The sequence below is a fragment of the Lolium perenne genome, chromosome 3 (assembly GCF_019359855.2).
Source record: "Lolium perenne isolate Kyuss_39 chromosome 3, Kyuss_2.0, whole genome shotgun sequence".
Lineage (NCBI taxonomy): Eukaryota > Viridiplantae > Streptophyta > Magnoliopsida > Poales > Poaceae > Lolium > Lolium perenne.
The window spans coordinates 16,180,091-16,205,931 of NC_067246.2; the positions used below are offsets into that span (position 1 = coordinate 16,180,091).

At 45.4% G+C, this 25,841-nt stretch overlaps 2 protein-coding genes across 2 annotated transcripts; one reads left to right on the plus strand and one right to left on the minus strand.

Annotated features, from left to right (window-relative positions):
• Positions 1-1,171: 1,171 nt before the first annotated feature.
• LOC127341115 (LEAF RUST 10 DISEASE-RESISTANCE LOCUS RECEPTOR-LIKE PROTEIN KINASE-like 1.2) lies at positions 1,172-7,217 on the plus strand. The gene is made up of 4 exons (XM_051366889.2): positions 1,172-1,961; positions 5,388-5,423; positions 5,583-5,846; positions 6,145-7,217. Exons 1-4 carry the CDS (start codon positions 1,223-1,225, stop codon positions 7,062-7,064), a joined length of 1,959 nt encoding a protein of 652 aa, XP_051222849.1. The 5' UTR covers positions 1,172-1,222; the 3' UTR covers positions 7,065-7,217.
• Positions 7,218-9,448: 2,231 nt separating this feature from the next.
• LOC127341114 (16.9 kDa class I heat shock protein 1-like) lies at positions 9,449-10,166 on the minus strand. Its single transcript, XM_051366888.2, has one exon. The coding sequence runs from the start codon at positions 10,066-10,068 to the stop codon at positions 9,613-9,615; it is 456 nt and encodes a 151-aa protein (XP_051222848.1). The 5' UTR covers positions 10,069-10,166; the 3' UTR covers positions 9,449-9,612.
• Positions 10,167-25,841: the final 15,675 nt, after the last annotated feature.

The window sequence follows — 25,841 nt, forward strand, 5'->3', positions numbered from 1 at the left end:
CAGGAGTATTCTGTGCAAGGTTTCATGTATGCACGCATGTGGATGACTGTACTAGTTATGAAATGTATGCCTTGTGCCCCTTATGATGGTCGACGAGTGTTTAGTTTCATTTTCCTGATTTTTACAGATTTGAAAAAACATATAAATTTAAAAACTCAACATATGTTTAGATGTACAAAGTTGTTCAAATTTGAAAAAAATATGATTTAGAAAGTTTAGATTTTTAAAAAAGTGTAGAAAAACCCAACCACAAGAAAAAACAGATCAATAAACAGAAAATTAGGAGAAAACTATGAAAACCAAAAGTTTAAATAGCGAGATACACATCTTAGCGGCGGTATTTTCTAGAAGTTAAGAAAGCTATAACTTCGCTATAGTAAAGCTAAGCTATTTAGCATTTTCTTTCCTGAAAACAAGAAAACTTTTCGAAAACTTAGGCATCATTTATCCATATCATTGAAACAGTATTGACATAAATTAATTGATTCAATTATACAAACGTGTATTGAACAACCATAATAATCGTAGCAATAAAAGGAGCGCATAAATGCATATTACATACCTAGACCCATCTGCTTTCAAATTTAAGTGTTGGAATTTTCATATCCGCCGATAAAAGTAACGCTATTTTCTTGTCCACTTTAAAGTTTTAGCGTGATTTATCAAGCTATTAGCGGGAGTTTTATTTTTTTGCCCTAAAACTGCTTTTCACTAAACTGGCATTGGGTGATACTCCCTCCTTTCTAAATTAGGATGCCTATAGTTTTCAGCTAAAGTCAAACATTTTAAAGTTTAAGCAACTATATATAAAAAATATCAACATCTAAAATTTTAAATACACATAATATAAAAATATATTTCATGATGGTTCTAAAAATATTAATTTGAAATTATAAATGTTGACACTTTTTTATGTGTAGTTGATCAAATTTTAAGAAGTTTAACTTTACGTGAATATTATAGGCATCCTATTTTAGAATAGAAGGAGTATATAAGATTTTCCAGTCCGTAAGTGGGCAACATGTTGCTGGAAAACGACTGCGAGTAACGCCGTTGCTGCTAGGAAGATGTGATGGAGACTTGCGCGCGTTACCAATCCCGGGAACGATGCCGGTCAATGGCTTCTTCCCACACAAGTGACCAGCCCACAGAGTCGAGTCTACGGCTCTACGCACGAGCGCGCGCAGATGCAAACGACCTCCTTCTCTCCTCCTTACAGACCATGCCGATGCTCTGGCTGCTGCTCCTCCCGCTCGCCTCCTTGCTGCGCTCAGCTACTAGCGGCGGCAACACGAGCTGCGCGCAGGCGACATGCGGGAACCTGACCATCGGGTACCCCTTCTCCCTCGCCGGCGCGCAGCCGCTCTACTGCGGTTACCCGGTCTTCGACCTCACCTGCGACGCCGGCCTGGGCCGCGCCTACCTGAGCAGGACGTTCAGGGACCGCCTCTTCCACGTCGTCGACATATCCTACGCGAAAAATTCCATGGTAACAGCCATCGCCGGCGACGGCGGCTGCCCTGTCCCCGACTTCAACGTGTCAGCCAGCCTCGCCCTCTTCCCGTTCAAGATCAGCGCGGCCAACAAGCGCCTCGTGTTCTTCTACGACTGCCACGTGCCTTCCGAGCTCCGGCTGCCGCGGTCGTGCGGAAACCGCACCATGGGAACCTACATCTCCGGTCTCTGGAACGGCGTTGACTCGCTGCAGCCGGGGGTTTCGAGGAACTGTGTGTCGGTGAGCGTGCCGGTGCGTGGAGCAATGGAGCCGCCTCGTCAGCACTACGAACAGCTGATCTCCGACGGGTTCCTCCTGGACCTGCCGCCGCCGCTGGGAGACTGCGATGGCTGCAGACGGGTGCACGGGGAGTGCAGGTTGTTGGATCGACTCTCGTTCCAGTGCTTCTGCCCCGACGGGAAGCTCTGCCCCAGTTTTGCCCAATCCAACTCAACTACTCATCCAGGTATAACACGCAGCGTGTTCTCTCTTACTACCTTGCATAGATTGTTCCGACAATCAGTAGTAACACATTTGAGATTTTCTCTTGCACCATGCCACTTCTTTCAACTGAGAAATTGAAATGGCGGTCAAAGTGTTAATTTGGATATTGCATTTTGAGTTACTTTGGTCATGGAGAATTGGTCTATCTCTGTGGTTTCTAGAGATAACCTCGGCGGGCAGTACAAATCTGTGGTCTATGGGATGGCAACCAGTCATGCTATCCTTATCAAGTGGGCATCAATTGTCTTGCACATATCTTTTTCTTATGCGACCATTCAACCTTCTGCGGAGATAGTCCAACCCTATGCATGCTCCTCCTAACATGTAATGTCTCGTACTGCCGTGCAGCATAGGCCATCCATCCATCTATAACTATCGGAGTCCCTCCACATTTTGGTTAAATTTTGTTTTTTAATACGGGGAATAGTGTAAATCATACCTTTCCATTTCTCATTAGTTCTCACAGATTTGAATGTATATATACAAAGGGAGCATATAGAGCTCAGTCGACTGAGATTTAATAAATCTCAGTTGCTGACGTCACTATATTATTAAGCCATTGTGTATTAGCTAATTTCTTCCATTGGAGTTTCGTGGGATGCCTTAACCTCTGCGCGTTCCTATTTTTTCCGTATGCCTGTTCTTAAATGTACAACGCAGGTGCACTAGAAGGCCACGGAAGCATTCACAATTTTCTTTTAAATGCGTGTCACGTTACCATACACAAATAGTATAAGAAAAGATTGCAAACTCCGTACTCGTATTTTTCACTAAAAAGAACTTCTGCAACCATGTATGACAATAGAAATATCTTTGTTGCGACCGAAAAAGTCTCAGTTGCAACCCATATGTAACTGGTAAAATTTTAGTTGCACTATAACTGAAAAAAATCTCAGTTGCAACCCACATGTAACCTTTAAAAAAATCAGTTACAACCCACCTGTAATTTAAAAAAACCCAGTTGCAACTCATATGTAACTGGAACACTCTCAATTGCAATCTACGTGCAACTGGAAAAATCTCAATTGCAACCATGTGGAACTTAAAAAATCTCAGAAAATCCTCATTTACAACTCACGTGCAACTAGAAAAAATATCTGTTACATCCACGTGCAATGAGAAAACATCAGTTGCAACCCACATGTGACTGGAAAAATCTCGGTCACAGCCCACGTGCAACTAGAAAAAAAAATCCATTACATCCACGTGAAATGAGAAAACCTCAGTTGCGACCCACATGTAAATGGGAAAATACTCAGTTACGATTCACATGCAATTAGAAAAATCTCAGTTGTCACCCACATGAAATTGAAAAGATTAAAAAAATCTCAGTTACAACCCACATCCAACTGGAAAGATCTCAGTTGCGAGCCACATGCAAGAGAAAAACTCTTAATTGCAACAAATGTGTAATTTCTCATGCTAGCACGAATCTAGACGTACGGCCAAGGATTTTTCTCAGTTGCAGTGTTCTAGAATTTTCAACAGCAGGGCACACACACACAAGAAAAAACTAATTTTTTTGCTAAAAGCTACATGCTACAAAGGCATGGCAGAAGCAAAGCAAAATAAGCCCACGATAAAGCAGCGGCCACAGCAGCCCATAAATAAAGCAATACCCAGCGGCAGCCCAGACCAAATCTTTTTCAGCAAGCAGCGTGCACGCAAATGGTAGCCCACGTAACAAAACAAGAGCTAAATTGTATAAATTGTAAAACAGTAATTCCCTGGTTAATTAGGTGACTGGGATTTATTAAATCTCAGGCGCCTTAGAACTAGCAATTCCGATATACAAAATGCATCTAGATACATCACAATCAATGGTAACTTATATGGAACCGATGGAGTAGAAAGGTATTCTTCGCACCAGCATGTAATTAAAGAAGTGAGACGACACTATGGCTTCTAGATGCAACCATATAAACATGGTAGGTGGTAGTACGGACCATGGGATTTGTCCAACACATGATGGAAGTTTAACAATATGATTAATGTTTCATAAGTGTTTCATGTAATCCCTATTGTGGTTGTCCTTGCTGACCTTTTCTTCTTTATACAAATAATACTTTGCCCTCTAAAAAAATTTGTCAGGAAATTATTATAAACTACGGTAGTAAGGTATAAATAGATAAATGTGATTACATAAATTTACCTAAATTCATGTAACTAGTACATGGTTTTATCATGATACAAGATTTAGTTATTTTATATTTTTCTATATGATCTAGCCAAATTTTGTTTAAACAAAGATTTTCAAATGGCACAGTGTCTAAAAAGGTAAACAAATGATGTATAAATTATGGTTGTTGAATATTTCCAGTGGTAGAGAGTGTAAATGTATAATAATATTTAGGATGCTTGTTATGTTGTTAATTTTTCTACTATAATTCTCATAAATTAGTTAAAATTATGTGTTGAGACAAAAGATACTTCGAATAATTCTGTCGATTTGCTTTTGATTAATCTAGGATGGAACCTAAAGTTAAGACAAGATATCTAAACATACAACTTTCACGACATAAAAATAGTAATGCCAATAGATAAGTCAAGTAGGCTGCTGAGAGGAAGACGAGATTTGTCTATAAGCATGATGCTGACTTCCCCTTTGACTGTCCAAATGTTATTTCAAAATATTGAAATGGTCACACTCGAACATAAATGGTTGCCACTCTATCCTGGTCCGAGTTCATGTCAAATGATCTAAAAATAAAAAAAATTAGAACCAAATGCAAGGCAAAAAATCCTAGATGATGACCGTTAAAGATCTTGACACATATTTAGTCGAAGCACATGTGTTGTGCTTGTCATATTAAGCATGTAAAACAACCATCTGTCAAGAACTTCCATTCTGTATTTAGTATCGGGGTTGGGTATTTATTGCGATGCTTTTTTTTCCATAGGTATGTTGGCATATTACTAACTTTTCATGGATGACCAAGCTTACAAATCTTTTGAAGTTAGGGAATGTTTGTTCCTATGATATATTGGCTCATGTTTGGTTGGTAGCCAAAATTTTGGTTGAAAACGTAAAGTTTCTAACCTACTTCACATTCCTCACACTACTTTCCAAAAGTTTGGCAAACAAACGACCAAGAAATTATTAGCCATTTTTTACCTAGCCAATGGTTGGCAAGAACTGGTAGGGCATGCAATTGAATGACCCAAACATACCCTTAATACAGATTTAGGTTTTGAAATTTTCACTGTTTTTATCTTCCTTTATATCACATCATATCCTAAGGGATAGTTCTGGATGTGTACATTCTTACTTTCTGCAGAAGAAATGAGTAAAAATATCTCTTTCATTGAAGAAAAAGTAGATCGCTAATTTTTTGTAATATCACCTCTCGAATCCTGATCATGTTCCATTTGAAATATTCACATGCAGATAGAGGAAATTTTAAGCTCAAGATCATTGGGACAGGTAATGAAAGTTTTACTACCATAACAAAATAGTTTGGTTCTTCGTACTCAGCTAGTTAACCATATTTAAGTACCGTGTAAGATGTGCCACATCAACTGGTAATGATTATAACTTGCTCTAATCACTTCTTGGCATATATTGAACCACTTTCATAAACAGGAATCGCAACGGCTCTGCTTAGTCTCATTGTACTTAGCATTGTCTGCATGGTCCACAATGTCCGAAGGAAGAGAAAGCGATCTGCTTCACTTGATGGTCTCACCATCGATGGAGGCTCGCCGCTAGCATCACCCAAGAAGGAGTTCACCCTCGCCGGCTCACTGCTAACTCATATCTTCACCTACGAGGAGCTTGACGAGGCCACTGACAGATTTAGCGACACACGCGTGCTCGGTTCCGGTGGTTTTGGGACAGTCTACAAAGGTAAATAGTCATTTGCTTCATCATTTTTTTTTCGAAATGGGAGCTAAGCCCCAGCCTCTGGATCAAAACGATGCACGCAGCCTTATTTTTATTGCATAGTCATAAAATATAAGTATAACATATTGAGGAGCGCTCAAAGTGGCAGCATATATCAACCACCTAAAGAAAGAACATAATAAAGTAGAACTGCCATGCATCTTGAAAAACGTTTAGGATGTAGCCATCCACTAATCCACCATGGCGATTCATCAATGTTGAGAGGAAGATAATAATGTCATCATGATGTATGCTTTTGCAGGGATTCTCCGGGACAGGAGCGTGGTGGCGGTAAAGCGTCTGTACAAGAACAGCTACAAGAGTGTAGAGCAGTTCGAAAACGAGGTGGATATCCTCTCGCGGCTGCGCCACCCCAACCTTGTTGCGTTCTATGGCTGCACCTCCTCCCAGGGCAGCTGCTGCCGCGACCTCCTCCTCGCCTACGAGTTCGTCCCCAATGGCACCCTCGCTGACCATCTCCACTGCGGTGGTGAGGCGCCCCTCCTCGCATGGCCAACCCGCCTCAGTATCGCGGTTGAGGTGGCTGCTGCACTAGCCTATCTTCATGCGCGCCAGGTCGTGCACCGTGACGTCAAGACAAGCAACATCCTCCTCGACGAAGAGTTCCATGTGAAGCTGGCTGACTTCGGGCTGTCGCGGCTGTTCGCTCCCGATGCCACCCACGTCTCGACGGCGCCGCAGGGCACGCCGGGATATGTCGACCCGGCGTACCACCACAGGTACCAGCTCACTGACAAGAGCGACGTGTACAGCTTCGGCGTGGTGCTCGTGGAACTCGTCTCCTCCAGGCCGGCGGTGGACATGGCCCGGGACGGCGCCGACGTGAACCTGGCCTGCATGGCCGTGCGCATGATCCAGTGCTGCGAGATAGACCGGCTGGTTGACCTACGGCTCGGGTACGGGTCGGCGGCAAGCGAGACGGTGAAGACGGTGGACCTCGTGGCCGAGGTAGCGTTCCGGTGCCTGCAGCCGGAGCAGGACGTGCGGCCGTGCATCAGTGAGGTGTTGGATGTGCTCAGAGAGGCGCATCAGAGGATGATGGAGAAGGCAGATTGTGCCGCCAGAGATGCAGAGTTGCTGAAGGAGAGCAGGGACGACTCGCCTGACTCCGTCATGCACCAGTGGATCAGCCCAGCCACGACCTACAATCACAGCACATGACACTAGCAGTTCACCAAGTTAATTACAGGACACATGTTGATCTTGGCATCCAATTTATGGGCACTACCTGTTTGTTCTTAGCAGCCACAAAAATTAAAATTGGCACGGTGAAAGTTGCTGCCACGTTCGAATAATTATATTGTCCAAAGTAAAGTTTTTCAAGTCCAATGGCATCTCTACCAGCGTTCCCTATAGCGTCCGGCAACAGCGAGTTGGACAACCGATTTAGGGACACCGATACAATCTACCGCAGGTTGGGTCAGCTGCACACGCATGTGACCCCTTCGTAATACCGGCCAAATTTTTTCCATTTTGTAAACAAGACATATTTTTCCTAAAACATTATACCAACTAGTCTCATACAACAATTTAAACAATATTAAACCTGACAACTAGATTTGGACAAATATAATACTTAATTTATTTTGAGCGCACATGCTCAACAAGATTCAAGGGAAAAAATCTCGCTTTTAAAAGATCAAACAACATGTATTTCAGCCTATTCTCCTCCTCCTTCAGTTCTTTCCTTTCACATCAAGTTCCTCTCCTTCTCTATCTTGCACAACCCCATCTTGCTCCTCATAGTTCTCTTTCAATCATGTTTTGCTCCACCAGACGGCTCTCAGTGGTATCCATCCACATTTTCAAATCAGCTAATAAACAGGTGTATTTTTCATCTGTGTACTACATATCGGCAAAATAGCCCCAAATCTAAGCTAGGTACAATATACTAAAGATATCCTAACTTGGAACCCTAAACCCTAAATATTTACAATGCAATTGGAAGAAGAACTCACATCGCCTAGACAAGAGCTGCTAGAACTATCTCTGCCGCTCCTGCTCGGCATGTCGGAGGCAGCAATGGGTCCTAGGATACGGTGGATTAATGCGGATACTAGGTAGCAACGACACCAAACAATGGAGGCAGCCATTGCCGGGGCGGGCGGACTGCGTCCTGTTGCTCCGTATATGCCGCTGAACTATCAGCACGTTGAATCGTGGGCGGCGATAGTGGTGTCCTGCCGGTGTGCGTGTGTGTAGGGGGGGGGGGGGGGATGAGTGCAAAAAACAACGTGTTTTATATCACCTAAATGCCTGAGTACTATTAGGATTTTCGTATTTTACCGCGTTAGCGCACACCTATTCTATTTGTTTCAGGTAATCTTGGAGATAAAGAGGGCAATTTGCAACCAATGCGAAAGGGGACAAATCAGGACGAGATAATTATGGTATGAAGCAATAAAGACCTTCCAACAATGAACCAAACCGAGACAAGGAAAACATTCGTGAAGAGACGTTTCCAAACGTTTTAACGACCAGTGGTACGGTCAGGCCCGACTGTACCGCCTGACCGTACTACCCATCATTAGAATCACCTCGTCATATATAATCACCTCCTGAAGTTGGATCTAAAAAGCGAGACACAGAGCCACAAGAAAACCACGAAACCTGACCTTCGAGAGGGATCCGAAGGTGAAACTCACAAGAAGCGAACCGTCATCACCGCTGCTAGGATCATTAGAGGCCAAGGGATCGATCTTCATAATCACCATCATCACCGCTGCACAAGGCCTCGTTTATTTTCTCCATCGTTGTGTTAGTTTGGTGGTGATTTGTCACCTTGGTTGGCGGCTTCCGTTTGTATGACCGTTGCAAGGCTTCTTGCTAGTCTTTATTGAATAAATGAATAAAGAAAGGTCGTATGCATCTCTTCGATGCAGAGGGTAGTACCCTATTTCGAAAAAAATAAAGTTCGTGAGATGATTGCTTGTATCGCATTGAGTGGTTGTGTGTGTCTGTTAGGCAGGCCAAGCGTAATATTTAAAACTCTTAATTAATAAACCAAATTTATCAGAAGAAATTATCATGTAAGCTCACCTTCCTAATTAATGTGTGTATTTTTTGGGCACTTCCTGTTTCAATTTTTTATTTTCGTTCTGAACTATGAAACCCATTCTGGTGGGAGTTCATGTCTGCCTACAGCCCCTTACAGTTGCACAATAAATGGCTAATTAGCTCAAGGTGATAAAGATGTAGTACTTCCTCCATTTTAGAATAAGTGTCTCAATTTTTTTTATATGGATATATTGATGATTAAAGTCAGTCTAGATACATCTTTAAGCTACTTATTTTAAAAATGAAGGTAGTAATATAATCCAGCGACTCAGCAGCCCGAATGCACAAAAGTTAAAACCCACGAAATAAATAATTAGATACTTGCTCTTAGTCATCATCGTTCCTGTCTCGACTGTTTCTGAATCTGACCAGCCATCTGAGAATATTTAAGATGAAGTGTCATCTCCCACAATTCGCAGAATCGTAACTCCGGGCGTCCATGCTCAACGTGAAGGAGAGAGTAAGAAAAATTATGCACTGCTCTCAAATTCCAAACGACTTATTTCTTATTGGCAAACAGGAAGACAATCACACGAGTACATACATTGAAGCGATCTACGAAGAAAACACAACTAGTACGTAGTACGACTCCACGAGAACACAAGACATCTGCGACAAATCAAAGCTGATCGATCACACATCATCGACAAATTTAGCCGGAAATCTCGATGGCCTTCGCCTCGGGCTTCTTCACCTCTGCCTTTGGCACGGTGACGGTGAGCACACCGTTCTCCAGCCCGGCCTTCACCTCCTCCACCTTGGCGTTCTCCGGCAGGCGGAAGCGCCTGACGAACTTGCCGCTGCTGCGCTCGACGCGGTGCCACTTGTCGTTCTTGTCCTCCTTCTCTTTGGTGCGCTCGCCGCTGATGACCAGCACGTTGCCGTCCTCCACCTCCACCTTGACCTCCTCCTTCTTCACGCCAGGGAGATCCGCCTTGAAGACGTGCGCCTCCGATGTCTCCTTCCAGTCCACGCGGGCGTTGGTGAAAGCGGCCGTCTCGCTGTTACCGGAGATTGCCGGGATGATGGAGCGGAAGGTGTCGAAGGGATCGGTCCAGAGGTCGACTGAGAAGGGGTCGAACACGCTGTTGCGCCTCACGATCGACATTGTTGCTGGTGCGTGCGAATTTGGACAGGTGAACTGAGGAGTGTTTACAAAATGGTAAATTGATCTGGATTGTTTGTTGTTTTGCTCTGCAATTCGCGCTCTTCGTTGGTTTCAGCTCAAGTGCGCGACAGTCTATTTATAGCTTCGTCAAGGAGACTATGCATCGTGCCGCTCCTGATGCACCTGGAGTTCTCTGGATTTTGCATGTTTTTTCATTCTCAGTGTAGGAAGCCCTGGAATTAAAGGGGATGACCCACCCATAAAGAGTGCTCTAGAACGTAGTAGGTGTTCTGGGCTGAAAAACATAGAGAGATTTAGCTCGTCGACCGGAGTAATTGAGTGAACTCCAGATGCTTCACCAACAGCAGTTGAACACGATTTATAACTTATGAGTGCCTTTTCCTCGCTAATAAAAACGTATGAGTACCTCGCCATCTAAACCTCAAGCCACCGTAGATGAGAAAGATCACAATCTTGTAAATTTTGTTCGTCTCCGATTTTTTTACCACCCCTGAAAATTGTCCAATCATCTCACACAAAAAAGTATGCACATCTCAACTACATATAAATTAATGATCAGGCCAACATGCATCTCTACGGAATGCATCCAGCTGTATGAAATTTGAGTAAACATGAAAATTTGTACCAACAGCCTAATTAAGTAGCCGATCTAGATTTACATTTCGCAAACTTGGCAATGCCACGTCAACCTGAGCAAAGACACCAACATGGGCATATTGATTAAAATGTTGTGTGGTGTATTATCATAGGTCCATGTAATCATCAAATAAGAATATTGTAGACAATTAAGTTTTAAGTTTGATAGTCATGATAATTCATATAGTTAGTTAGCAATAACATATAATATAATTAAAGTTTTCTGAACTATTGACAAATAGTTTTTCAGAAATTAATCCCACGATTGTTTAAAAAATACATGATTTATAAATGTAATTAAACATGTTAAAATTGTAATATACATTACTTTGTTAATCTGAGCATTGCTAAACCCACATGGAAAATAATGCATTGATTAATAAATAAAAGAGATTAGTATAAATATTGTGTAACCTGTTGGATATAGTGCCCTAGAGGCAATAATAAAAAGTGTTTATTATTATATATTAATTGTTCATAATAAGTTTTATGCTTTTCCATGCAGTTTTTAGGCCCTTTCCATGCTCTTTTTTTTATCAGTCTTGTGGTGGCGTGAGTCTATCTATGTCTACCACTAACTTACACCTGCATAGAATAGAAATGGCTAATTAGCTCAAAGTGATGAAGAGATGATGTACTATAATCGGGTGACTCGGCAGTTGAAATGCACAAAAGCTCGTCGTCAAACTATTCGTTGCTTATGCCCCTGTCTCTATTGTTTTTGAATCTGACCAGCCATCTGAAAATATTAAACAGAAGGGTCATCGATCTTCCATAATTCTCAGAATCATAACTCCATGTGCCCGTGCACAGGAAATAGCAAGAAATGCAGTATTATGGGCCACTCCCAAAGTCCAAACAATTTATTTCTTACTGGCAAACTGGAAGACAACCACACGAGTACAACGTAGCGGCCAACGAACAAAACACAACTAGATAGCCCAGGAAGCTCTAGAATTAAAGTGGAAGGCCCACCCACCAACAGCAGACAAGAGAGTGCTCTAGAAAAGTAGTAGGCTGAAAAAGAGGAAGAGATTTAGGCATTTAGCTCGTCGACGGGAGGGAACTCCAGATGCTTCACCAACAGGAGTGGAACACGATTTACAACCTATAAGTACCTTTTCCTCACTAGTGAAAACTTACGAGAACCTCACCTCTCCTTTATAAGATTATTACAAGGGGAGGTGTATGGTTGTTGTGGAACACCCGTGCATTACGCTCATTTCAAATTTCCCATGTGACTAGCAATGTGAGGGAACCAATGGACTTGTGGTTGGAGATGGAACCATCCATCGTCGTGCTCCACCAGTTCTTGCTCGTGACGCATGTTCATTGATTATGATGGATATCGGATATTCCATCCATCTATGATGTATTGCAAAGGGGGGGGGGGGGGGGGGGGGATGTGAATCCACAACTGACGAAGAGACGACAAACTGGCTCCGCGGTTTGTTTGCATAAAGGACATATCCCACAATTCGGCAATCCTCATTTTTTGTAAGAGGTTCGCGGTACAAATTCTATTTTGCATAAAATATCTTTAGGAGGTGCTCAAGCGTTCCACACTATTTTGTACTTGACGGAGGATATAGAGCTGAATAATTGCACTTCATAGGCCAACTTGGCAGAATATTGTCTATTGGCCGTGAGCTTCCAACTAATGTCCTCGTCCATATTGTCAGCAGGATGCACATTTTGTATGCTAACCCAAAGCTCTACAAACTGGATGAGGTGTTCCATAGAGAAAATTTCTCCCAAATCAACTTTTCCTACCCAAGCATTATCTTTCAAGGCTTTATTAACCTTCCAACATTGTTTCTCTTTGGTATATCAAATATGATAGGCGCAATTTCTTTAGGCTTCCTCCCACCTAGCCATGGTGCCTCCCAAAAACAGGCCTTCTGGCCACCCATTTCCGGTCGTGATAGCAGTGGCTGGGTAAAAGATGTCCATGTACTCCTCGAAGAATGAGTTACTGGATCTGTCGTTGCCTATTCGACGGTACCTCGGAGGAGGGATCCTCACGAGGGGAAGAAGAAGTAGGGGCCATTGGGCGGAGAGTCCTCGGGACGGTGGTACGCGATTTACCTAGCTTCGGAACACCTGCACGATGACAGGGCCTACTGCTGCTTGTCTTGAATTATCTGGGCGCTTTCGCGTTGTTACAATGAGTTGTGGTTGTGCCTCTAGGGCTCCCGGGATCCGGCTTATAAAGGCGCCAGGATCTAGGGTTTACACGGAGAGTCCTAGCCGGAATATAAGTTGCCTCACTACAGAATATACATTGCCGTGTGCGTCAAGGATCCGCCTTTCCTTATACGTCGTGCTAGATCCAGCTACCCTTGATGGGCCAGGCTAGATCCGACTTCCAATACAGGTCGGCTGGATCCGGCTCCTTGTTCCTGGGCTGGACTTCCTCCATCTTGATCAACAGCAACTGGGCCGCCCGATGGGCCATACGCCACCATCACCGTCTATGGGCCACCCGGGCTCTCCGGATCTAGCCACCGTCGATGATACACCTATGAAGTATACCCACAACAGTAGCCCACAGAGTTCTCCGAGATTCACCTCTTCTATCCATCTTGCTCGATCCATCTTCATGTCTGGCAATCTTCCCGGATACTTGGGGAAACTTGAAGAACTCCGACTTCATGAAGCTTCATTTTCCAACTTGCATGCCGGAAAGATCTTCCATCCCACGGGACTTCATCCATCGACCTTATGGTTACAACAAGTCTCCGAGTTACTACCCAGCTGAGATAAAAGCTTGTTATTTAAAACTTTTACCCGGAACCTCGAAGGGTTCAAACGGATCCGCCAATCTTGGCGCCATTTTCGGGTGATTTGAACGGTAACTTGATCCTTAGCCATTTTTACCGCTAGGGTTTTCGACACGTGTCCATCATCCAACGGTGCGACGCTTGCGTTCCGACCACAGGATGCGGAGCACGAATCTCATCCCGCGCCTATAAATATCCCCGCCGCACACTTCATAATCACCATTCTCCCCCAATTCACCTCTCCTCCGAGCGCCGCCAGAGAGCTTTTGCTTCCACCGTGCCGGAGTCTGCCGGAGTTTCGCTGGAGCTAGCGCCGCCGCGAAGCGTTCTTTGTGTTCTTAACTTCGGCGAGCAACCGCAGCAAAAACCTCGTCGCCGGCAACTCCGACCACCGCAGCATCCATCTCCGGTAAGTATTCCGGCCTCGAGCTTTTCATCGGTGTTGGTAGGGATGACTAGTGTGTAGTCGTAGATCCGACTAAGTTAGTTTACTCTCAATGTAGATGTCTTCCTCTGCTCCGCCTCCATCGCAACCGGAGCCAATCTCGGCTACGCCCATCTCCTCCGCCCCTCCGCCATTCATCCATGTCCAGTTGGATCCTGCGCAAGGATCCTACAAGTTCATTGAAGGAGCCAGCTCGGATCCGGTAGACCTAACCGGAAAAGAGCAAATGCAGAAGAAGGTGGAGGAGGTTGCCGCCACCAAAAAATCTAAGGCCCGATCTCGCGAAGGAGAAGTTAAGGGGCAATGGTGGCTCTGCACCACCACTGAAGATGAACTTCGCAGCTTCGAGGCAGAAGGGTTTCTCAAACCTGGATCCTGGAGAGTGGTTCCGGGAGCCCTATGCCAGGCGCCCGAAGCCGGAGAATGGGTGCTGACAAGGGCGTTGGTGGAGCGCGGAAATCCTCGAGGCCTACAAGCTGCAACCCCACAACATCTCCCCCAACAGCGTCCTCGCCATCACCAACCATGTCGCTCAATGCGAGGGTCATCTCCGGGTAAAACCTGATTTGGCCCTCTTTCAATATTTTTTCTCCGTCAAGAAGGAGATGGTCCCGCAGACTTCTTCGCTCGCCACCTGCGGCATCTACCCTCACACGGATCGTCACGAGTCTGTGAGGTACTGGTCTAGGGGGTTCTTCTACGTGAAGGATGTCTCGGATCCGGCCAGCCCGAAGACTCTGCCGGCGTTCAAGGAGGGACCCGCCAGCGAGACTCCCGCCTGGACTAATTGCCCGAACATCTCCGAGTCACCAATGTTGACAAGGATGGTTAGGCGGATCTGCAAGCTGATGGAGTCCGGCTTCTCAGGGAAGGACCTGACGCTTTCCTGGTTCACCAAGCGGATCCAACCCCTCCAACATCGTGATCGTCTGATGTATGAGTACAGCGGCCGCGATGATACCATGCGCGCCACCAAGGATAACCTTTCCTCCGACGCCCTGGACAAGCGGCTCCGGGTTATGATCAAGATCCCGCGTGACGTTCACTCTCACGCGTGTCATTTTGACATCTACACGGATGGCGCCGGCACTGCGGTAAGAATTCCGACTGATCATTGTTTCCCTTTTTATGCCTGCAAATTTGTCTAAGGACTTTGTCTTGTGTACACAGCTCGACTCCCTCGAGGAGAAGGATCTGGGGACCCTGACCCGAGTCCCGCACACTGGCACGACTAACCCGGAAGCCGCATCCGACGCGGAAATTCCTGACGCCGCTCCTCCCGCTAAACGATAAAGAGGTGTAGCTTCCGGGTCAACGTCCAAACGTGCGCGTGATACCCTCAGCGCCGCGGCCACCAAGAAGCTCGAGAAGGAGAAACAACGCCTCAAGGAGATTGACACCGGCAGGAGCTCGCAAGCCAGCATCGAGAGATTCTTCAACAAACCTAGGAAATAACTCAGCTTCCGACTAACTCTTTCCGCATTCTCATCTCGAAATCTGCTAAGTGTCATGCTCTCTTCATCATGGAGCAAAGCTGCCGGAAGTAAGCCCCAGAAGAAGAAACTCAAGCCCTCGCCTGCTTCTATGCCAGTCACTCCGGAAGTGGAGGTTCCGCCAAAGCCTTCCTCATCTACCGCACAAGATCCCAAGAATGTCATCAACATTGATGATATTCCGACACCTACCACAGACTCCGGCAAAGACGCTTCCTCCTCCAAACCTCTGCCTGAAGAACCCAAATCCACCTCGGCTGAAGCCCCGGCTAATGATGCCGAAAAGAAGTTATTGCTAAGTGGTGCCACTGGTACACCCCAAACGCACCCACAATTGTTTCCGATTCTTCGAAAAGCTCCCCTACACCAGCGTCACACGGAAGTGACAAACTGGATGAATGAAGTGTGGGGGTCGGCGGAGACAGAACAACATGACCTGGCAACCTTGGAGGACAATCTCCGTGTCTTCTTTGTGAAGCACAAAGCCGTGCGCCAGGTAACACTAGCCCCCAAGCATTGGTTTAGATATTTCCGAGTAAAATTTGTGAGCCGATGCTTCAACTGTATTATCTTGGTTGGATCTTAGCGGAAACTTGAAATTTCCTAGCACAAGCAGAACTTTAACTTCACGTCCAGCCCTCCAGATTTTAAATTTCTGGCTAATCAATCCTACTTGCTTCACAGAACACTCGCCAGCTGCACGAAGACCTGTGCACACTAGTGCTGGAGCAGAAGTCGGAGATTGAGCGGCTGAACAAGAAGGAGGCGGAGGATCGGCAGGCGATCATACACCTAGAGACTCATTTGAAAAACAACGAGGGTACGTCTCCACCCTATTAGAGGTTCCTCAACGCGCTCTTGCTATTTGAATATGTTTTTTACTTTGAACTTGCCTTCCGTCTTACGGAACTGCTTCCCAACCGCCCATCCATTGATGAAATCTCCACCAAGCTCACCGTGCTGGAAACCGAACATGAATCCCTCCAGCAATCCCTCAAGGAGTCTTACGAACGTGAGACTAGAACCAAAAAGGAGCTAGAGGAGAAGCATACTTAGGCGATGACGAAGATGGCTGAGAAGCTCAAGGCCAGCAACAGCAGAGCTAAGACTCTGTCGTCTAAGCTTAAAGCTGCTGAGGCGGAAGCGGCGGATGTCGACGAGATGATCTTCCATAAGGACTTCATGTTTTCGGCATATATTGCACTCTTCTCTTCCCCACCCGGAATCCGATCGCATGATGCTTTTGTGTATATCAGCGTGTCTGGGATTTGAGTGGAAGGAGGATAACGGACTCTCCAGGACTGAAGCCTATGAAGAAGCCAGAAATTCCATTGATGACCTCATTGAAGCTTGCCGGACCATTGCTTAGAAGCTGTCCCTGAAGAAAGCCCGCACCACAGTCATCGATACAATGACGAAGCTGATGAAGCTGGTGTCGGGTCTGATCGGGGACTGGCAAGAATCCTCAGCTCGTGGAGCTACTGCTTGTGCCCTAGCCATGTGCAAAGCGCATTTTCCCGCCATTAACTTTGCGACGATCGCACGCGGAGTCCCCAAGGCCACCAATGTCAAGCTAGCCCTCGCGGAAACTCAAGGTTTTGACACACTTTTTGCCCAGCGAGTGGATCACTCGTCGTGGTACAAGAAGCATGACATTCCGGCTGGTTTCTCCAACGATGAGGAAGATGACGAAGCGGAGGGCTCCGGGTCCAGCGCGCATCAGTCGGGTGATGAATCTAGTGATGGCTCCGGCAAGGGCAGCACCTACGCAGCCTCCGATGACAAGCCGGAATCTTCAGAATGATTCCTGGAAAAACAATGAGTTGCATCATTTTGGCCCTTTCGAGGGTTTGTAATAAAACATAAGTATTTTAAGTAGCTAGGATGAAACAAATGCATGTTATGGGCGGAAGAAACTTATCCTGCGATCCGTTTAAGTAAGTTAAATATGCATGTTTCGTTGTTTGGAAAGCAAGTGATAGTTTCGAATTTTTCCGGCTTACTTATTTGACCTTCCACGAGCCGGAAGACCGTTAGCCGGAAACGCTCGCCAACGGCGACGAAGCCCAATGGCAATTCATCAATAATCGCGGAAACAAGCCCCCGGCTGAGGTGCCGGAAGTCGCTACAAGGAATCCATAAGTTCGCAACAAAAAACTCATCCACCAGAAAACTTAAGCTTACGTCCTAAAGAACGATTTTGAAAATCACAACTTTTATACACACCTAGGCGGAAACATTCAGCTCTGCGGTTTTTAGTGGGAAAACATTCACGATCCAAAAATGAAAAAGTAAAGGAGGTAAAGGACTCAAAGAGTGAACCATAAACTTTATTTCATTGATCATGTATAATAACTATTACAAAATATGTAAAGTGAAAGTTGCTAAGTGTAGAAAGGACGTAGCTGTGCTATATTCCAAGGGCGGTCTGTTTCATCGTAGACGTCACCCGGTTCCTCCCTCTTGCGTTTCCGATGCCAATTGGCAGGTCTATCATTTAATTCGCGGATATCAACCAGGTAGTAAGATCCGTTGTGCAGCACTTTGCTGACGACAAAAGGTCCTTTCCATGGAGATTGCAACTTATGCTCTTTCACCTGCCGAATGTGGAGGACCAAATCACCTTCCTTAAACGAGCGATTCCGAACTCGACGGCTATGATAGCGTCGGAGTTTCTGCTGGTAGATGGTGGAATGTTGGTCAGCTAGGTTCCAAGCTTCTTCGATCAGGTCCACAGATAGCTGTCGAGCCTCGTTAGTAGTTTCTTCATTGTAGGCAGAAACTCGCGGGGAATCATGGATGATGTCGGAGGGCAACACAGCTTCAGATCCATATACTAGGAAGAAAGACGTAAATCCAGTTGATCTGTTAGGGGTAGTTCATAAACTCCACAGAATAGGATCTAACTCCTCAGCCTAAGCTCCGGCTGCTCGCTGTAGCGGTGCTTCAAGGTGAGATTTGATTCCGGCTAGTATGAGGCCGTTGGCTCGTTCGACCTGCCCATTGGACTGTGGGTGAGACACAGAGGCAAGGTCGAGCCGGATCCCTACGTCATTGCAATAATCCTTTAATTCTCCCTGCGTGAAGTTCGTGCCGTTATCTGTGATGATGTTGTGTGGGATGCCGTATCTCACTACGAGGCTGCAAACAAATTTTAGTGCCGTAGCACCATCGGATTTTCTCACTGGCTTTGCCTCGATCCACTTACTGAACTTGTCAATGGCGACCAGGAAGTACTCAAAACCGCCAGGAGACGATTTCTTCAATTTTCCGACCATGTCGAGCCCCCAGACCGCAAACCACCAAGTGATAGGGATGGTCTTCAGCTCCTGAGCCGGAGCATTTGGCTGAGTAGCGTAGTACTGGAAACCTCGACAAGTTTTGACTATCTTTTCAGCATCTTCTTTAGCTGTTAGCCCGTAAAAACCTTGTCGGAAAGCTTTTGCCACGAGGGACCTAGGAGCGGCGTGATGCCTGCAATCACCGATGTGGATCTCTCGCAAGATTTCGATGCCATCTTGATTTGAGACACACTTTATAAAGATCCTGTTGGCACTTCGTTTATAGAGCTGTCCATCAACTATTGTGTAGGACCTTGCTCGTCTGATGACCTGTCACGCGAGAACTTCATCCTCCGGCAACTTCTAGTCAATAAGGTAGTCCAGGTAAGGCTGGGTCCAAGCCGGAATGATAACCATCACTTCCTTAGCCGGAGACACTTCCACATCTGGTTTTTCCGGGTTAGCGCCCTTTACTGAGGGTGTTCGTAGGTGCTCAAGGAAAATTCCAGGCGGAATGGGTTTCCTGCCGGATCCGAGCTTAGACAGCATGTCTGCCGCTGTGTTGTCGTCTCTCCTGTCGTATTTGACTTCGTATCCGAGGAAGCACTTGGCAATCTCGTCAACTTCATCTCTATAAGCCACCATAACGGAGTTTCTGGCGTTCCAGGTTCCGGCTACTTGCTGTGCCACCAGGTCAGAATCTCCACAGCATATGATGTGCTTGATCCCAATTTCCTTAGCGATGCGTAGTCCATGTAGCAGGGCCTCGTATTCCGCCATGTTATTTGTAGCTTCGAAGTGAATCTGCAGAACGTACTGCAGTTCTTCCTCGGTAGGTGACTTCAGGGTAACTCCAGCCCCCGAGCCTTGATGCTGCTTGGATCCGTCAAAGTGCATGACCCAAGCTTCAGGTTCCGGCACAGGTGTGCCCTCCGGCGCTTCAGTCCATCGACGAAAAAATCCGCCAAAATCTGAGACTTGATTGAAGTTCTGGCTTTGTAATTGATGTCAAAGGCAGAAAGTTCTATTCCCCACTTCGCTACGCACCCTGTTGCGTCGGAGTTGTTGATGATCGTTGACAATGGAGCCTTGCTCACAACTGTCATAGGATGCTCTTGGAAGTAGTGTCTCAGCTTCCGACTACCTAGGAACACTCCATAGGCTAGCTTCTGAAAGTGAGGGTATCTTTGCTTGGATTCCGTTAGGACCTCACTAATGTAATAGACTGGTCTTTGGACTCCGTGCTCATGTCCTTCTTCTTTTCGCTCCATCACGATGACAAGACTGATAACCTTGTTGGAGGCTGCCAGGTAGAGGAGCATAGGCTCTGACTCTTCCGGAGATGCCAATATAGGCGGGGAGGAGAGAATTTCTTTCAACCCCTGAAGTGCTGCGTCTGCTGCGTCGTCCCAGACAAATTTGTCTGTTTTCTTCAACAACCTGTACAAAGGTAGTGCCTTCTCGCTAAGACGGCTAACAAATCTACTGATTGCAGCGACGCAACCAGTTAATCGTTGCACATCTTTGAGACAAGTTGGCCTTTTTATGTTTAGGATAGCCTTGATTTTCTCCTGGTTTACTTCAATGCCTCTATGAGATACAATGAAGCCAAGGAGTTTTCCGGCTAGCACGCCAAAGACGCACTTCAGCGGATTCAACATCATCTTGTACCGTCGGAGATTTTCAAAGGTTTCCGCGAGATCGCTGTTCAAGTCGGATCCTTTCCGGGTCATGACCGCGATGTCGTCGATGTAAGCGTGCACGTTCCGGCCAATTTGGTTCTTCAGGCACCGCTGCATCGTACGCTGGTAGGTGGCACCTGCATTTTTCGAACCAAAGGGCATGGTGACATAGCAGTAAGTGCCAAGGGGTGTGATGAACGAGGTCACCTTTTGGTCGGACTTCTTCGTCCGGATCTAATGATACCTGGAATATGCGTCAAGAAAACACAGAAGTTCCGCTCCTGCCGTCGAATCAATGACTTGGTCAATGCGCGGCAAAGGGAACGGATCCTTCGGACAATGCTTATTCAAGCCAGAGTAATCGATGCACATTCTTAGTATTTCAGAATTCTTTTTGGGTATAAGGACGGGGTTTGCGACCCAATCAGTATGGATAACTTCTAGTACAAATCCTGCCTCTAGTAACTTTGCTAATTCCATCCCTATGGCGCGGCGCTTCTTGTCTCCAAAGCGTCGCATAGCTTGCTTCACCGGTTTTGCACCCGGATTTATGTTGAGGTAGTGTTCGGCGAGTTCCCTTGGTACTCCGGACATGTCAGAAGGTTGCCATGCGAAGATATCCATGTTAGCTCATAGGAACTCGACGAGCGAGTCTTCCTATTTGGGGTCCAGGCTAGCTCCGACGGACACTTGCTTGGTATCATCGCCTACCTTGAGGTCAACTTTCTTGGTGTCTATCGCGGCCTTGAACGAGTTCTTCTGGTCGGAGATCTGCCTCTTGGTGGTATGCATTTCATTCGGATCTACCGCGGCCATGTAGCCTTGCAGCTCCACCTCAGACAACACGGATTATGCAAAGGCGGCTTCGCCCTCCTCGCAATCTCGAGCTTTCTTGTAGTCTCCAGATACGGTAATCATGCCGTTAGGACCCAGAATCTTGAGCTTGTTGTAGATGTAACACGCCCTTGCGTGAAACTTGTGGTAGGTGGGCCTGCCGAAGATTACATGGTAGGAGCTCTTGAAGGGCACAACCTCGAACGTGATCATCTCTTCGCGGAAATTGTTAACATCGCCGAAGGCCACGGGGAGTTTGATGCTACCCAGAGAGTTAGCCTTTTTACCCGGAACCACACCATGGAACTCCGTGGTGCTGTGCTTGAGCTGCTCCTTGGAAAGGTTCATCTTCTCCAGAGTCTCCAGGCACATGATGTTCAGGCTGGCTCCGCCATCCATGAGGCACTTGGAGAAGTCATACCCGTCGATGCGGGGACTAACAACCAAAGCGTAGCACTCTTTAGGGATGACATTCGGATGATCTGCCCGGCCGAAGGTGCACGGGTTTTTCGACCATTTGACGTACTATGGCACAGCCGGAAGCGTGGCGTTCAAGATCCGGAGGGCTGATTTCTTGGCCCGGACCGTCGGAGTTCCGAGGAAGGTGTGGTATGCACCTGCACTCTTTTTGACGAATGGATTGGATTTGTTAGCTGCGGAACCCTCCTTGGGATCCGGCGAAGCTTCACCTTCTTCCATCGCCTCGGAGCTATCCTCATCCTTATCCTTGTTCTTGCCCTTACCTCCTTTGCCGCGTGGGCGGTGCTTCCGAGCGCGCTTGTATCCTGCTTCCGGGTCGGTCTTTAGATCGTTGACTGATACGTCTCAAACGTATCTATAATTTCTTATGTTCCATGCTAGTTTTATGACAATACTCACATGTTTTATATACACTTTATATCATTTTTATGCATTTTCCGGTACTAACCTATTAACAAGATGCCGAAGCGCCAGTTCCTGTTTTCTGCTGTTTTTGGTTTCAGAAATCCTACACAGGAAATATTCTCGGAATTGGACGAAACAAATGTCCAGGGTCTTATTTTTCCACGGAGCTTCCAGAAGACCGAAGAGGATACGAAGTGGGGCCACGAGGGGCCGACACCACAAGGCGGCACGGCCAAGGTGGGGCCCACGCCGCCCTATGGTGTGGGGCCCCCGTGCCTCCTCCGACTCTGCCCTTCCGCCTACTTATACTCTCCGTCGCGAAAACACTAGTACCGAGAGCCACGATACGAGAAAAATTCCAGAGACGCCGTCGCCGCCAATCCCATCTCGGGGGATTCAGGAGATCACCTCCGGCACCCTGCCGGAGAGGGGAATCATCACCGGAGGACTCTACATCATCATGCCCGCCTCCGGATTGATGCGTGAGTAGTTCATCCTTGGACTATGGGTCCATAGCAGCAGCTAGATGGTTGTCTTCTCCTCTTGTGCTATCATGTTTAGATCTTGTGAGCTGCCTATCATGATCAAGATCATCTATTTGTAATGCTACATGTTGTGTTTGGTGGGATCCGATGAATATGGAATACTATGTCAAGTTGATTATTGATCTATCATATATGTGTTGTTTATGATCTTGCATGCTCTCCGTTGCTAGTAGAGGCTCTGGCCAAGTTGATACTTGTAACTCCAAGAGGGAGTATTTATGCTCGATAGTGGGTTCATGCCTCCATTGAATCTGGGACAAAGGATGAGAAAGTTCTAAGGTTGTGGATGTGCTGTTGCCACTAGGGATAAAACATCGATGCTTTGTCCAAGGATATTTGTGTTGATTACATTACGCACCATACTTAATGCAATTGTTTGTTGTTTGCAACTTAATACTGGAAGGGGTGCGGATGCTAACCCGAAGGTGGACTTTTTAGGCATAGATGCATGTTGGATGGCGGTCTATGTTCTTTGTCGTAATGCCCTAAGTAAATCTCATATTAATCATCATGATATGTATGTGCATTGTTATGCCCTCTCTATTTGTCAATTGCCCACCTGTAATTTGTTCACCCAACATGCTATTTATCTTATTGGAGAGACACCACTAGTGAACTGTGGACCCCGGTCCATTCTTTTACATCTGAAATACAACCTACTGCAATCATTGTTCTCTGCTGTTCTTTGCAAACAAACATCATTCTCCACACCATACGATTAATCCTTTGTTTTCAGCAAGCCGGTGAGATTGACAACCTCACTGTTAAGTTGGGGCAAAGTATTTTGATTGTGTTGTGCAGGTTCCACGTTGGCGCCGGAATCCCTGGTGTTGCGTCGCACTACACTCCTTCACCAACAACCTTCACATGTTCCTTGACTCCTACTGGTTCGATAAACCTTGGTTTCTTACTGAGGGAAAACTTGCTGCTGTACGCATCACACCTTCCTCTTGGGGTTCCCAACGGACGAGTACTTTACCGTCACAAGGAAGCTACTTTCTGGCGCCGTTGCAATCTCTGTAGCACGCCAGCAGCTCTTTTTCTGGCGCCGTTGCCGGGGAGATCAAGACACGCTGCAAGGGGAGTCTCTCACATCCAATCTCTTTACTTTTTTTATTATCTTGCTTTACTTTACTTTATTTTCTGCTTTGTTTGCTTTCTTTATATCAAAAACACACAAAAATTAGTTACTTGCATTTACTTTATTTTGTTATCATGACTAGTCCTGTAGCTGTTACTCTATCACATGAGGAATTGATCTTTACTTTTAAACAAGGGGGTGAGGAGAGTTTTAAAGAAGCTTGGTCTAGGATTTTTGATTCTTATATTAAAACTGAACCTAAAATGACTCTAAGTTTGCTTCTTAGTAACTTTTATTTTGCGCTTATTCTTCGCTATAGATATGCCTTAGATGCTGTAGTGGGAGGAGATTTCCTTCACTGTGATGGGGATCAAGCTTTTAATGCCATAAAAAATTGGTTACATCATCTAGCTCCGCTAATAATTTTGATTCATCTCTTGCTAGCATTCATAATAGATTAAACACTCTCGAAACAAATATATCTTGTTTAAAAGAAGGGTACAACCAGATTCGTGAATATTATGATTATGTTCCAGTAAGCTTTGAACCTTCAATGTGGGTGCCTACTATTAAGGTTGCTATTTGTGGTGAAACTTTTTATGCCCGTTGTGATATTATGTCTGAGTTTTGCCTTATGCCTAAAAGTATTTATGAATCTTTGACACTTTGGGAACTTACTGAAGGAGGAGATGGAATAACTCTTACTGATAACTCTGTTATAATTCCTAAGGGAATAGCTGAAGGTGTGTTCACAACCTTTCTTGGAAGGACAGTATCCACTGATTATCTCGTTGTTGAATGTGTAGGGACAGGACAAATCACACTTGGAAGATCCCTGCTGAAACTCGTGGGAGCAATCATAGATGTGGGGAAGGGCACTCTAAATTTTACCTCTACACCCGGATGCGGTCATATATTCCCTAAACCAAAGAGTAAGAATAAGAGTAAGAAGGGGAGGTGCAAAGCCCCTGGTAATAATGTTAATGCTTCTTCTCTTGATAATACTTGATTTACACTTTCTGCGCCTAGCTGAAAGGCGTTAAAGAAAAGCGCTTATGGGAGACAACCCATTATTTTATTTCTGCAATTTTGTTTTATATTTGTGTCTTGGAAGTTGTTACTACTATAGCAACCTCTCCTTATCTTTACTTTATTGCATTGTTGTACCAAGTAAAGTCTTTGATAGTAGAGTTGATACTAGATTTGGATTACTGCGCAGAAACAGATTTCTTGCTGTCACGAGTTTGAGTAGCCCCTTCTGTAGGTAACTCATAAAAATCTACCAATTTATGTGAATGATCCTCAGATATGTATACAACTTTCATTCAATTTGAGCTTCTTCATCTGAGCCTGTTAAGTGCCTCGAAAAAATTCGTCTTTACGGACTGTTCTGTTTTGATAGATTCTGCCTTTTATTTCACATTGCCTCTTTTGCTATGTTGGATGGATTTCTTTGTTCCATTAACTTTCAGTAGCTTTGTGCAATGTCCAGAAGTGTTAAGAATGATTATGTCACCTCTGAACATGTGAATTTTTGATTATGCACTAACCCTCTAATGAGATTGTTTTGAGTTTGGTGTGGAGGAAGTTTTCAAGGGTCAAGAGAGGAGGATGATATAATACGATCAAGAAGAGTGAAAAGTCTAAGCTTGGGGATGCCCCCGTGGTTCATCCCTGCATATTTCAAGAAGACTCAAGCATCTAAGCTTGGGGATGCCCAAGGCATCCCCTTCTTCATCAACAACTTATCAGGTCACCTCTAGTGAAACTATATTTTTATTCCGTCACATCTTATGTGCTTTACTTGGAGCGTCTGTGTGCTTTTATTTTTGTTTTTGTTTGAATAAATTTGGATCCTAGCATTCTTTGTGTGGGAGAGAGACACGCTCCGCTGTTGCATATGAACACAGGTGTTCTTAGCTTTACTTTTAATGTTCATGGCGAAGGTTGAAACTGCTTCGTTCATTGCTATTTGGTTGGAAACAGAAAATGCTTCATGTGGTAATTGGTATATTGTCTTGAATAACTTGATACTTGGCAATTGTTGTGCTCAAATAGATCATGTTTAAGCTCTTGCATCATGTACT